Source organism: Eleginops maclovinus, chromosome 4 (genome assembly GCF_036324505.1).
Source record: "Eleginops maclovinus isolate JMC-PN-2008 ecotype Puerto Natales chromosome 4, JC_Emac_rtc_rv5, whole genome shotgun sequence".
NCBI classification, from domain to species: Eukaryota; Metazoa; Chordata; class Actinopteri; order Perciformes; family Eleginopidae; genus Eleginops; species Eleginops maclovinus.
The window spans coordinates 35,772,217-35,783,403 of record NC_086352.1 but is presented as its reverse complement, the minus strand read 5'-3'; the positions used below and the strand labels follow the sequence as shown (position 1 = coordinate 35,783,403).

Below are 11,187 nucleotides of genomic sequence, written 5' to 3'. Positions count from 1 at the left end.
CCCCGGGCTGCGGTGCCAGGCGGTCACATTTGTGAAGTCCATGGAAATACTTATTACAGAACTGGCTCTCACAGAAAACACTACAGAGACAGTGCCAATAATAATAATAATAATAATAATAATGTATCACATGATCAACAATGAAATTCACTCGGTACACAGCTAAAGACAGTGTGAGGCAGTGAGGTTGGAGCTCATTGGAGGTTCTGTGATGGCTGAGTCAGGACAGTAAAGCAGGGCCTCCAGAGCTAATGCTGGGTTAAGTCAATACTATTCTCACAGCACTGTCAGAAATACAGTGAGTTCCAACTGTATTCAAGAGCCAACTAATGTGAACTTCATTATCATAATATATGGAAATGCAAAAATACTGAGAATTACTCTAATCACTTTATATACACACACACACACACACACACACACACACACACACACACACACACACACACACACACACACACACACACACACACACACACACACACACACACACACACACACACACACACACACACACACACACACACACACACACACACACACACACACACACACACACACACACACACACACACACACACACACACACACACACACACACACACACAGGTGTTTATTGCCATGCCTTAGCAACATTTTAAAAGACACACATTTAGACAGCTGGCCCCTGTGACATTTCACATCCTTCACTACACATGCTGAGGGGCCAGCAGGAAACCGTGCTGGGCCCCGCACCAGTGGTGGGATTGTTACTAGAGGAGCGTTAGCAGCACCACTCTGTAAAAATGCAACGGATATTAAACGTTGTATTTAAGTAAAAGCAAACACGAATGAGCAGTGAAACATACTGACGTGGAAAGAAAAGATCCAGCTTAACCAGAGAGGCAGCCTTTATTACCCCAGCGTACAGGCTAAAGCAGGTTTGTGCATAAAACCAGTAGTCCCCCAGAGGAGCTCTGTCCCGCCGTGCCAGCTGAATACTGCCTATGTGCTGCAGGGTCACTTGCACCGCTAGTGTTCCACCGGTACAAACGTTTTCCATATGGCAGCTGATACCTACAGTAGCGTCCTCTGATGCATATTTCCCATAAATGTATTTTCTTTTTCAGTCTAAATTGACAATGTTTGGCAACATAGCTCCTTAAATAAAGGAATGTATAAAGTGAAGTATATCATGTGTTACATAGAGGATGTTAGCCTAGCAACTGAAGCAATTCTTACTAATGACTAAAAGACACTAAATAAAACATGTCATTTTTGGGATGTGAACTAGAAGAATGTAATTACAAATGATCTTAAACTGCACATAAACAGACAGACATTTAGCATATTAATTATCATTTATAGTACATGATATATTTTATTAGATATCATGTGTGGGGGGGAGCGGCGGGCGGTAATTCCAAGAAAACCTCTGTAGCCTCTTGTCATACATGGGGAACAGCTTTCTAAAGCTGTGGTAATGCACACTTTAGCTTAGCCTAGCCATGGATATACATGCTCCCCTTCAGATGTCATCAGTACAGGCGTCAGGCAAAGAGGTAAAAATTCGGCCTGACCGTACATCAGTGTTTCCTGTTATCAAGCACATCATGGCGTTGTTCAGCCGTGCAGCCTCTGGCTCAGCTCGCTGGTTTGAGATAGTTGTTCTAATGAGAGACACTGACACGTTCCATTATTAAACCTTGAAAAACACTTTTCTTTCCTGATCTTTTTAATGTTCTCTTTAAGGTCTCCAGCTTTATGGAAGTGAAATACTAACAGGCTGAACTGCTCATCGTTTGTACACACATGCAGTCAGGAGAGCAGAGCAAGTCTCCGGTTCTCCTGTCAGAACTCGGCAGTGTGAATGCAGAAGTACAAAAGTGTTCTCATGTTCTCAATGATAGGACAGACAGACACCAAAATAACTGTATTCAGTACTGTACTGTACAGGAATAATATACACAACAACTTCATCCTGATAAATACGTAAGTGCCAACTAAAGACAACAAAACGTTATGTCTGGTGCTGGGGTTGATAAAGACTTAGCTACAGTTAGCCTTTTCCCTGACCGCCAGCTTTTTTACATAATAGGCAACATTGGTATGGTAAAAACAGAAGACGCTTGTTTTAAAAATGTATAAAATATAAAAAACGTAAAAGATTGTGCATATGTCTTCACCCCTTTGCAAAGGCCTTCAGACTGGCATCATTGGTTAAAAAGAGTCCACCTGTGTGCAGTCCCAGTGTCACAGACTGATATCAGCGACATCATCTGTAGTCTCAGTGCCAGTCCTAGAGGAGATCAGAGTGTCTGAAGTGCTCCCATTCCACTGGACTGGAACGGACTGGACAAGTGTCCAGAAAGAAAAATGAAACATTGATAAGAGACAAAATAAGAACACTTGTTTTGATTTGACTGAAAGGTATGCAATATGTCCATCAAGAAAGAATGTGGCACAAACAGAACCTCTCACCCCCTGAACCCCCTCCCCACAGTGAAGCCTGGGGGGGCGCAGCATCATGTTTTTGGGATGGTTGTTATCCGCAGGGAATGGGAAACTGGTTAAAAGTGAAGGAATGGAAAAAATCATTAATCTTTAAGAATTTCTATCTTCCAGAGATTTGAGGCTGAGACGCAGGTCGTGTCAGACGCCTGCTGGCCCCCCCTATCAGCTGAGGATCCTTTACTATAACTTACACACTGTGGATGGCTCATGGGACCTGGAGTCCTCCTGGCTGATCTGTTGCCAGCTGTGTGTTGAAAATCGCACATGAAAATACCAGCGGGAGCAGGAAACACAGGGGGCATCTTGTTTACTTGTTTTAATGAAGAAGCATCTTCCAGAAGACTCAATTAAAGATGTACACAATGAAAATGTGTCCAGTGTGTGCATCATTACCTGTGAATATCAGGTAATGTGAATGTTGTGAAGGAAAGGCAGAGTAGGAACACACTGTGGCCAGAATAGAGCTTCATTTAAAATAGAAAGGTTTTTTCTTTTTTTGAGAAACTTCCAGGATCGCTGCCGGCTGCAGAATGTTGAGGGCTCACAGATGTTTTCTTGTGACAATGACAGCTGCAGCTGGAGCAGTAAGAAAGGAACGCTGTGTTCTGACTGGTATCGTTACAACGTGCCAGCACTAACTCATTTAAACCTGTCCTGTAACAACGGCCCTGCCCATAAAGTAGCACACAGGAAGAGTTAAATAAAATCCAAAGGCAAACACTTTGTGTATTTCAGCAGCCGGAGTCAGACTCAAACTGTCCTCCACATCTTGAAGTGGATCCCAGTCGTTCCACAGTGTTTAAAACGTTCTTCTTGTTGATCTGAGACTACAGGGCTGTGGGTCTGCTGTGGGATCACACATCTTTTAGGTCTGAACTTATTGTGGCTATACAAGTTTGTGAACAGCTGGAAACTCAGCCCCCCCACCCTTCACCTTGCGTTCCCGTGGTGTCAGTGTTTGGCCCCCTGCTCTAAACACTGGCCGTCTGTCACCGTGTATTCCCCTTGGCCAACCTCCACACAGAGCCGTGATTCTGCAGCACAACAGCTACCTTCTTCTCCTCATGCTGCTCTCCAAGCGGCCCAGCTCCTCGTAGGACCGGTAGAAGACGTCCAGCTCGCGGCAGCCCCAGCCCCTCCAGACACACAGGCACCACTCCATGTTTTCCTTCTGAAAGCCACAGGCGACTGTGTCTTTTGCCACCAGAGCGGCCTCCACCAGAGTCCTGAGAAAGAGAGCAGAGGGCGGGGTGAGGGACACAAGATGGACATCCATCTACAAGCGAGAGAGAGGGAGGAGGAACATCTCTGTGCTGTATTTAGCCTTTCCTAGAAGCTAGTTTCCTGGAAATACTCTAAGGATACTGAACCTAATGTCAGCAGAGCTGGTAGAAAACAAAATCCCTGCTCTGCTCTTAAAGCCAAACCTTCCTCCTGGAAAAGGAAATGTATCAGAACCAGTGATGGGCAAGTTACTTCCAACATGTAATACAGTACATATTACTTATTACTGTCTTTTTAAAGTAATAAGTTACATTACATTATTACTGTCTCTGAAATGTAATGCGTTACACTACTTTTGCATTACTTTGAGTTACTTTCACCAAAATAACCGCAAAAGTATGACTTTAAAATGTAGTTTATTGCAGCTCATTAATTAAAGCTATCTATGGCAGTATGCTGAAATTAAACTCATGCTCTGTTTAAGTGGGCTGAATAATATTTGATACCGGTAACATGACGTCTCTGTGTGTTATTAATCACATGTTAGTGGAGCCTCTGCACGGCCCTGTAACCTGCTGTATATGAACGAGTCTCTATTCAACGTTAGCTCACCTTGTCATTGGTGTGTTAACGGGGATTTGGCTGACAAGCTTTCTAAAAGCAGGCGATTCCACAGAGGACAGAGGCTGCATATCTTCAACACTCTAAGCTAAACAGGCTTACTGAGTTACTATTCTACCTGCACAATTATTTCTCTGGTGTCGGAATGTCTCGCAATGTTGGTGAATTCTTAAAAACAAAACACCACATCATTTCAGGTTAGAATGTGTTGTAACTGCATTACTGAGAATTGTAACAGGTATTATATTACCCAGGTTTCAGAAGTAATGCGTTATATTACTGCGTTACAGCTAAAAGTAATACATTACTGTAACTCCGTTACTTTTGTAACGCGTTACATCCAACACTGATCAGAACAAAGCAGCCATTTCGAACTGTTGCTTTCTGAAGCCTGTGGCTCAGAGCATACGGGAGGAAGGGGAGCTTCAGGGGCCTCCAGAACAACCAGGGATTATCTGCTCCCATTGTTGTCTCATGTTCGGGGGGGATCGTTATCCTCTGAGACTCCTGCAGGCCTAACGACCCCTCCCTTGACCCGAGCCATGACCCCCCCCAATGTGTCCCCTATGTTACAGGTGCACCATGGAATACCTGCTTATTAAGGGCCCTGTTTTCGGTGGCCCCTTTTATTGCCTGCTGCTAAAAGGCAGGCCCCTTTGTGTGAGTTCACACAGGAGTCCTTTCTGCAGGAGCAGCTGCTGCTGCGCTACACAAATAATTAGAGAGTCAGTCGGCCCCATAAGTACACGCTGAAGCGCTCAGCTGCCGGCCGCGTCTCTAAATTAATATCCAGCTCTCTGGCAGGCGGCCAATGGTTTCAAGCTCAGCTGAGATGAGCGTCAGGCAGGTGGAAAACCAACCCTGATCAGAGCTCATTGATGTGAGGAATGATATATTTATATTACAATGGAAGTTTATTTTAAATGGATTAAATAAAAGCACACACATTCTGTTTTTCTTTAACTTTAACACCTACTTCTTCTTAAATCATCCGCATTTGATATACACATGTAGTTATTCATTTTGTTCTTTTTAAAAGGTCTGGATAAATGTTAGAACAAACTTACACAAATCAATCACAACTATTTCATCAACTTATATCATTGCTTACATTTTAGATTATTTCAGACATGCGTTTGTCTGTGCTGCCTCAAAGGTTCTCTTCAGCTGAGCGGTGCACTTTAACATCTTTACTATGGCCCTTACATCCAATGCTCAGCAGCACCCAGCAGCAGCACCAGATCATTACACTGTTTATTCTCAGTGATAAAGTGGCAGCCACCTCTGAGGATCACATGCTCCACACACAAGTGTCTTTCTATTCTCCTTCATGCCATCTGACTTTAGGGCAGGGTTTATTTTCACTGAAATGAGTTCTAGTTCCACGCTGGTGCTAGTTTGGCTCACAGTTGGTTCAACCTGCCGAGCCCTGTAGGAGCCGCTACACGACGCCACCGTCAGTCTGAATATCCTCACAGTAGCCACGGTGACAGAAGACGCCGGAGCTGAGCTAATGTGCCAAAGCCAGACTGAATTGCAAACACGACTTCTCCCACTTTACTGTCCTCTGACCCGGCTCACAGTGAGGAGCTGCTCGTCTTCCGTTCTTTAGCCACCAATGCCTACCGTCAGCAGCTGCTTAAAGCCAGTGACTCACCGTCAGACTAGTAATGTCCCCTGGTTCATAGGTCCCCAGAAATGTACAGTATTTGATGAAATGAACCTTTTACACTTCAGCTCTCGTTCACATTTATCTGTTGGATACGTATGTACCTCAATAATAACAAAAACGTTGCTAAATGATGAAATAATCATGAGTAATATGTGCTGAACGGTTTGATGAGACAGGGATACAGGTCCTTTATTTATTTATTTGAAGCCGATCTCAGCTGGCCACAGATTAAATCTTTGTGTGAACACTTCAGCAGGCTGTGTGAGGGTCCGACAGGGCCCTGGCACCATGAACAGGAAGTGATCTCACCCTAGAGAAGACCGTCCGGGGGGGGTGAGGACAGCAGTGACCCGCCCTCTCAGCTCATCACCATGAGACTGCAGCTCAATGATCATCACATCACCTCCACGCCTACACACACACACACACACACACACACACACACACACACACACACACACACACACACACACACACACACACACACACACACACACACACACACACACACACACACACACACACACACACACACACACACACACACACACACACACACACACAATATAACAGAAAGTTAAAAACACGAGTTAAGAATAGAATTCATTCATGTCTCAGTGATGTGCTCACCTGGGGATCCACAGAGTTCTGCTCACTTCCAGCAAGGCGAAGGCCTGCAGCTGGGGCTCTGAGGGCCTTATGCACTCTGCGTGGTCCTGCTGCTGGTCCTGCTGCTGGACCTGCTGCTGGTCCTGCTGCTGGTCCTGCTGCTGGTCCTGCTGCTGGTCCTGCTGCTGGTCCTGCTGCTGGTCCTGCTGCTTGCAGGGGGATGGTAGGGAGCAGTAGTCAGTCAGTGAATCCTGCTGCTGGAGTATCTGAGTGCCGGCCTCCTCGCTGTACATCAGTGTCATTTCTCCATCAGTCCATCTGAGCATCTCTTCTTGGGCCGTGGCTTTGAACTCCGTGGTTGTCCCCATGGTAACCGCAGCAGGACGCTGCACGGAGAAGACGTCTCGAAGAGGATGGCTGTCCCCGCAGCTGAAACAAGAACAGGGTCTCAAACACATCTCACATCAAAACTGCAGGAGTCGCTCCTCTGGCTGCAGTAACACCACACATCATCACAAACACTGCCATGTCTTCATGTCTCAGAAACTAAACTGGAATCTTCATTATCCTGACCTAAATATCTGTTTGACAGTAAAAATATTTTGAAAAAAAGGATCCATCCTTGAATCAGTCATCTACTGGCTCATAACAGATCAAAAACAACCAGAGATTACTTGTCAACAAGTTAGCATGATAGCTGCTGTGGGAAGTTTGTGTACCAAATACCTGTAATACAAACGTTGCTTGTGAAAACAAAGTAGTCAATACACCGTGGTGAAAAAGCGATGTAGATATTGTAACTCATATCTGAAAGCCGAATTATAAAACAATAAACTGTGTGTATAAATCCTATCACAGCCTGTTTTAAGGGATGTCAGAGTTCTCCTGCTTCCCTTTTGATCAACATGAACCCTATGATCGTCAAAGAGTGCTTTTCTTTAGACCTTCAGCACAGAGAGATATGGACCCGGTCCCTCGTCAGAATAACCAGCAGTCCTCACCTGTACTTGGCACAGAGCTGGTAGGAGGCGGCGTGGTAGAGCAGCAGTGTGTTGGCGTGGTCGTCCAGTGTCCACACCGCCTCCTCTTCCCATAGGCTGAAGCTGGTTGTCATGGATACAATGGATGACGGCGGGCTGTAGGGCTCAAGCCTTCGAACAGCCTGAAGACTCAGACAGTCAATGACCAGCACGCCTGGACCGTTGGAGAGCCATAACTGAGGGACAGGGACAGTGGTGGAGACAGAGAGCAGGAGGACAGAGGGTTTATTCTGAAGCTACCTTTTAATGACTCATCAGAAGTTCCCTGCACCCACCTGGGAGCCCCTGCTGACCAGCACCATGCTGTTGACCGGGTAGGGCCTCTGCCGGGGGTCAGAGTCCTTCAGGGCGAACAGCGTCCTGTTGAGGGTGTGTGAGCACAGGTAGGCCTCCCCCTCCAGAGGGAGGTCCTCCAGCAAGCTGTACACTGCCACCAGGCCGTCAGACATCCCCGCAAACACTCGGGCCAGACTCTGAGCAGATGAGGACATTCACATTTAAAGAATTATTGCCTGGACTTCAAGTCAAGTCAACTTTATGGTCCATCTTTCAGTTTGTGTGTAGAGACAGAATCATTACGTCTCACAGGCTTTGCACCTCTTCGGACTACTTCATGGCCCGCTGTGGAGCAGAACTCTGGCACTGTTAGCCTTAAGTTAATTTGACGTTATCTGGAAATATGAACGGTTATAAGCAGCTTGTTTCTTTCAAGGGAAAATCCAATACACATTATCAAACAAAATAAGGTGAGTTCACTGCGTCCGTCACATGTATACTATTGTCCACGGGACAACAGGCGTCTAATGCCGGGACGGTAGTACCAGGCAGCACCTGCTGTATAGTGGAAAACATCTACCGTCACGTTTTCAGAACACTGGAACTGACTTGGAAACAAAGTGTAACGCATCAGTTCTTGTGATATTTCAAAGCAATGGCTACAGGCCGGACAGACAGGACTCCTAACCCCTGTATCAGCTTCCTCTCTCTGAGGCGTATACTGCTGCGGGGGTTTCTCTCTGCACGGCAGAGACAGATGTCACGTTAACGCTTTATGATAGTGGCCCTTGAGAGCCACTGTGTGATACATGCCAAAACTTAAACCTACCCGCCTGGAGCAGCTGCTCCTTCACATTAGTAGGATAGAACAGCCTGAGCTGTAAATAACACGTGAAGTGCTTTGTGATTTTGACCCACCTGAACAAAAACCTGATCATTAAAGAACAAGTGAACTGTCCCTGCCGGTATATGCACATAACTGAATCAGACCAAATGAAAACGAGAGTGTGCAGGATTGTATAAACAGAACAAATTAAGACGTGTGTGTGTGTGTGTGTGTGTGTGTGTGTGTGTGTGTGTGTGTGTGTGTGTGTGTGTGTGTGTGTGTGTGTGTGTGTGTGTGTGTGCGTGCTGACCTGTTCACGGGCTGGGACAGGGAGCAGGCAGGTGATGATGGCTGGACAGGAGAAGTGTTTCTGGGGCTGTCTGAGCGGACACATGTCCTTCAGACTGTAGATGAACACCTCCTGCTCCTGTTACACAATAATAAACACACTCTGTCAAAAGTATATATATATATTTTTTTACTTATTCCCACTTTTGCATATTGTTTTTCCATCTTTTCAACAACAGTATCAGCATATTTTACACAAGTAGAGAACGATTAAAGGAAATGAAGAGAAGAAGAGTAAATACATTTAAAGTAAATATAAATATATTATGAAATCAAATTAAATAAATGAGAGAAAAACTATATATATAAATAAAGAAATAAATTAAAACGCGCAGAAGGGGCTGGACGGAGGACTTGTGTGTTAATGTATGTACTCATTTGCCAACACCTATGCCGCTACAAACATTGTTAGTTGGGAGGGCGTAGATACTGTTATGATCCAGAAGGTGTGGGGAGATTTGGATCAATTCGCTGTATTAGTGTAGTAACGGCAGGGTTCCATCTTCTAATAAATATATCAGTTTGAAGTCTCAAAGAATATGTTATTTGATCCATCTGATAGATTTCCCGCACCTTCTCAGTCCATAGATTGTATGTTGGGGGGTCAGGTTTTAACCACTTAATTGTGATACATTTAATTGCTGCTGTTAGCAGTATTTGGAAAAGATATTTCCTCGCTCTTCCATCGATGCCTCCAGGTATAACTCCTAATGCAACCTTTGGATCCTTTATGAATGGTTGATGAAACACTTCATTAAGGGCCTCAAACACATCATCCCAGAACGTTCTTAGTTTAGGGCATGTCCAAAAGATATGGGTATGGTTACCTATTTGCGCACCACAATTCCGCCACCATTTATTTGAAGTTGTTGGGCCCATTTTAGCTACTAATTCTGGAGTCCGGAAAAATCTTGTAATTACCTTCCATTTAAATTCCCTCCATGAACTAGAGTTAGATGTGCTTCAGTACATATTTCTTCCCACACATCCTGTGGTATGTCTGTATTCATTTCAGTTTCCCATTTCCCTTTTATCTGTAGTGTATTATTCATAGTCATGCCTAAACACATTTGGTAAAGATGGCATATAACTCTTATCTCCATTCCCTGTTTGTAATTTTATCAAAAACTCTTCAATTGGAGAGGGGACCAAGACTTTATTCCATTTTTATGTTTTGTCAGAAAGTTCCTCAATTGTAAATATCTAAAAAAGTCAGTGGCAGGAAGTTTGAATTCCTCTTTTAACTGGTCAAATGATTTTAACCGTCCTTATGGAGTTGGTATAGATTAGTGACTCCCTTTGCTGACCATTGTCTAAATCCTGTGGGAGGGTACAAAATCAAAATCCTTTATAAACCCGATATTGGAAAGTGCTGAGATTGCTCTAGGTAGTCCAAATGATGATTTTATTTTCCTCCAAATGTTAAGCGTGACTCTAGGCCATTCACCCATTGGAATTTCCCTTAAGGGGGTGTCTAGGAAAGGTAATGTCTCCACGGGTCTCACACACAAAGCTTTTTCAATTTTAAGCCATCGTGTACATGTTAGATCCTGGATCCATGTTGTTAAAGGTTTTAACTGTGCAGCCCAAAAATAATATCTTAGATTCGGAAGTTTGAGCCCTCCATGTAACTTGGACAATTGTAATGTTTTACGTCTAATTCTTGGTCGCTTTTTCTGCCATATAAATCTTGAAATGAGCCTGTGTAACTTGTCAAATGTAGATTTAGGGATGTCCACAGGTAACATTTGAAATGGATAGAGAAGCCTTGGCAACACATTCATACGTACAGTCTCGATACGGCCCAGCAGAGACAGGGGAAGTATTGTCCACTGATCTAAATCCTTACTGATGTTCTGGATTATGCTTTTGTAATTTTCATCATATATACTTTTTAACGACGGGGGAATTTGTATACCCAGGTATTTAATGCCATCTTTAGGCCACTTGAACCCACTCTGGAGTTGAAACAGTTTGTGGAATTCTTCCCCCCAAGTCCATTGCCATTGTTTTATCTACATTACTTTAAAGCCTGAGAAATATCCATATGTTAGAATGATGTCTTTTAAGTGTGGAAT

The 11,187-nt window shown here is 44.2% G+C and overlaps 1 protein-coding gene across 6 annotated transcripts in view; it reads right to left on the bottom strand.

Moving 5' to 3' along the window:
- Positions 1-2,794: 2,794 nt before the first annotated feature.
- lrrk1 (leucine-rich repeat kinase 1) overlaps positions 2,795-11,187 on the bottom strand; it is a 70,627-nt gene continuing 62,234 nt past the window's right edge. For all 6 annotated transcript variants that reach the window (XM_063881642.1, XM_063881647.1, XM_063881643.1 and 3 more), the window contains 6 exons: positions 9,072-9,188; positions 7,935-8,132; positions 7,621-7,835; positions 6,641-7,048; positions 6,320-6,421; positions 2,795-3,719 (listed from right to left, as the gene is read on the bottom strand). In XM_063881642.1, the coding sequence (XP_063737712.1) occupies positions 3,542-3,719; positions 6,320-6,421; positions 6,641-7,048; positions 7,621-7,835; positions 7,935-8,132; positions 9,072-9,188 (1,218 nt within the window). In that variant the 3' untranslated portion in view covers positions 2,795-3,541. The remainder of the gene's footprint in view (positions 3,720-6,319; positions 6,422-6,640; positions 7,049-7,620; positions 7,836-7,934; positions 8,133-9,071; positions 9,189-11,187) is intronic.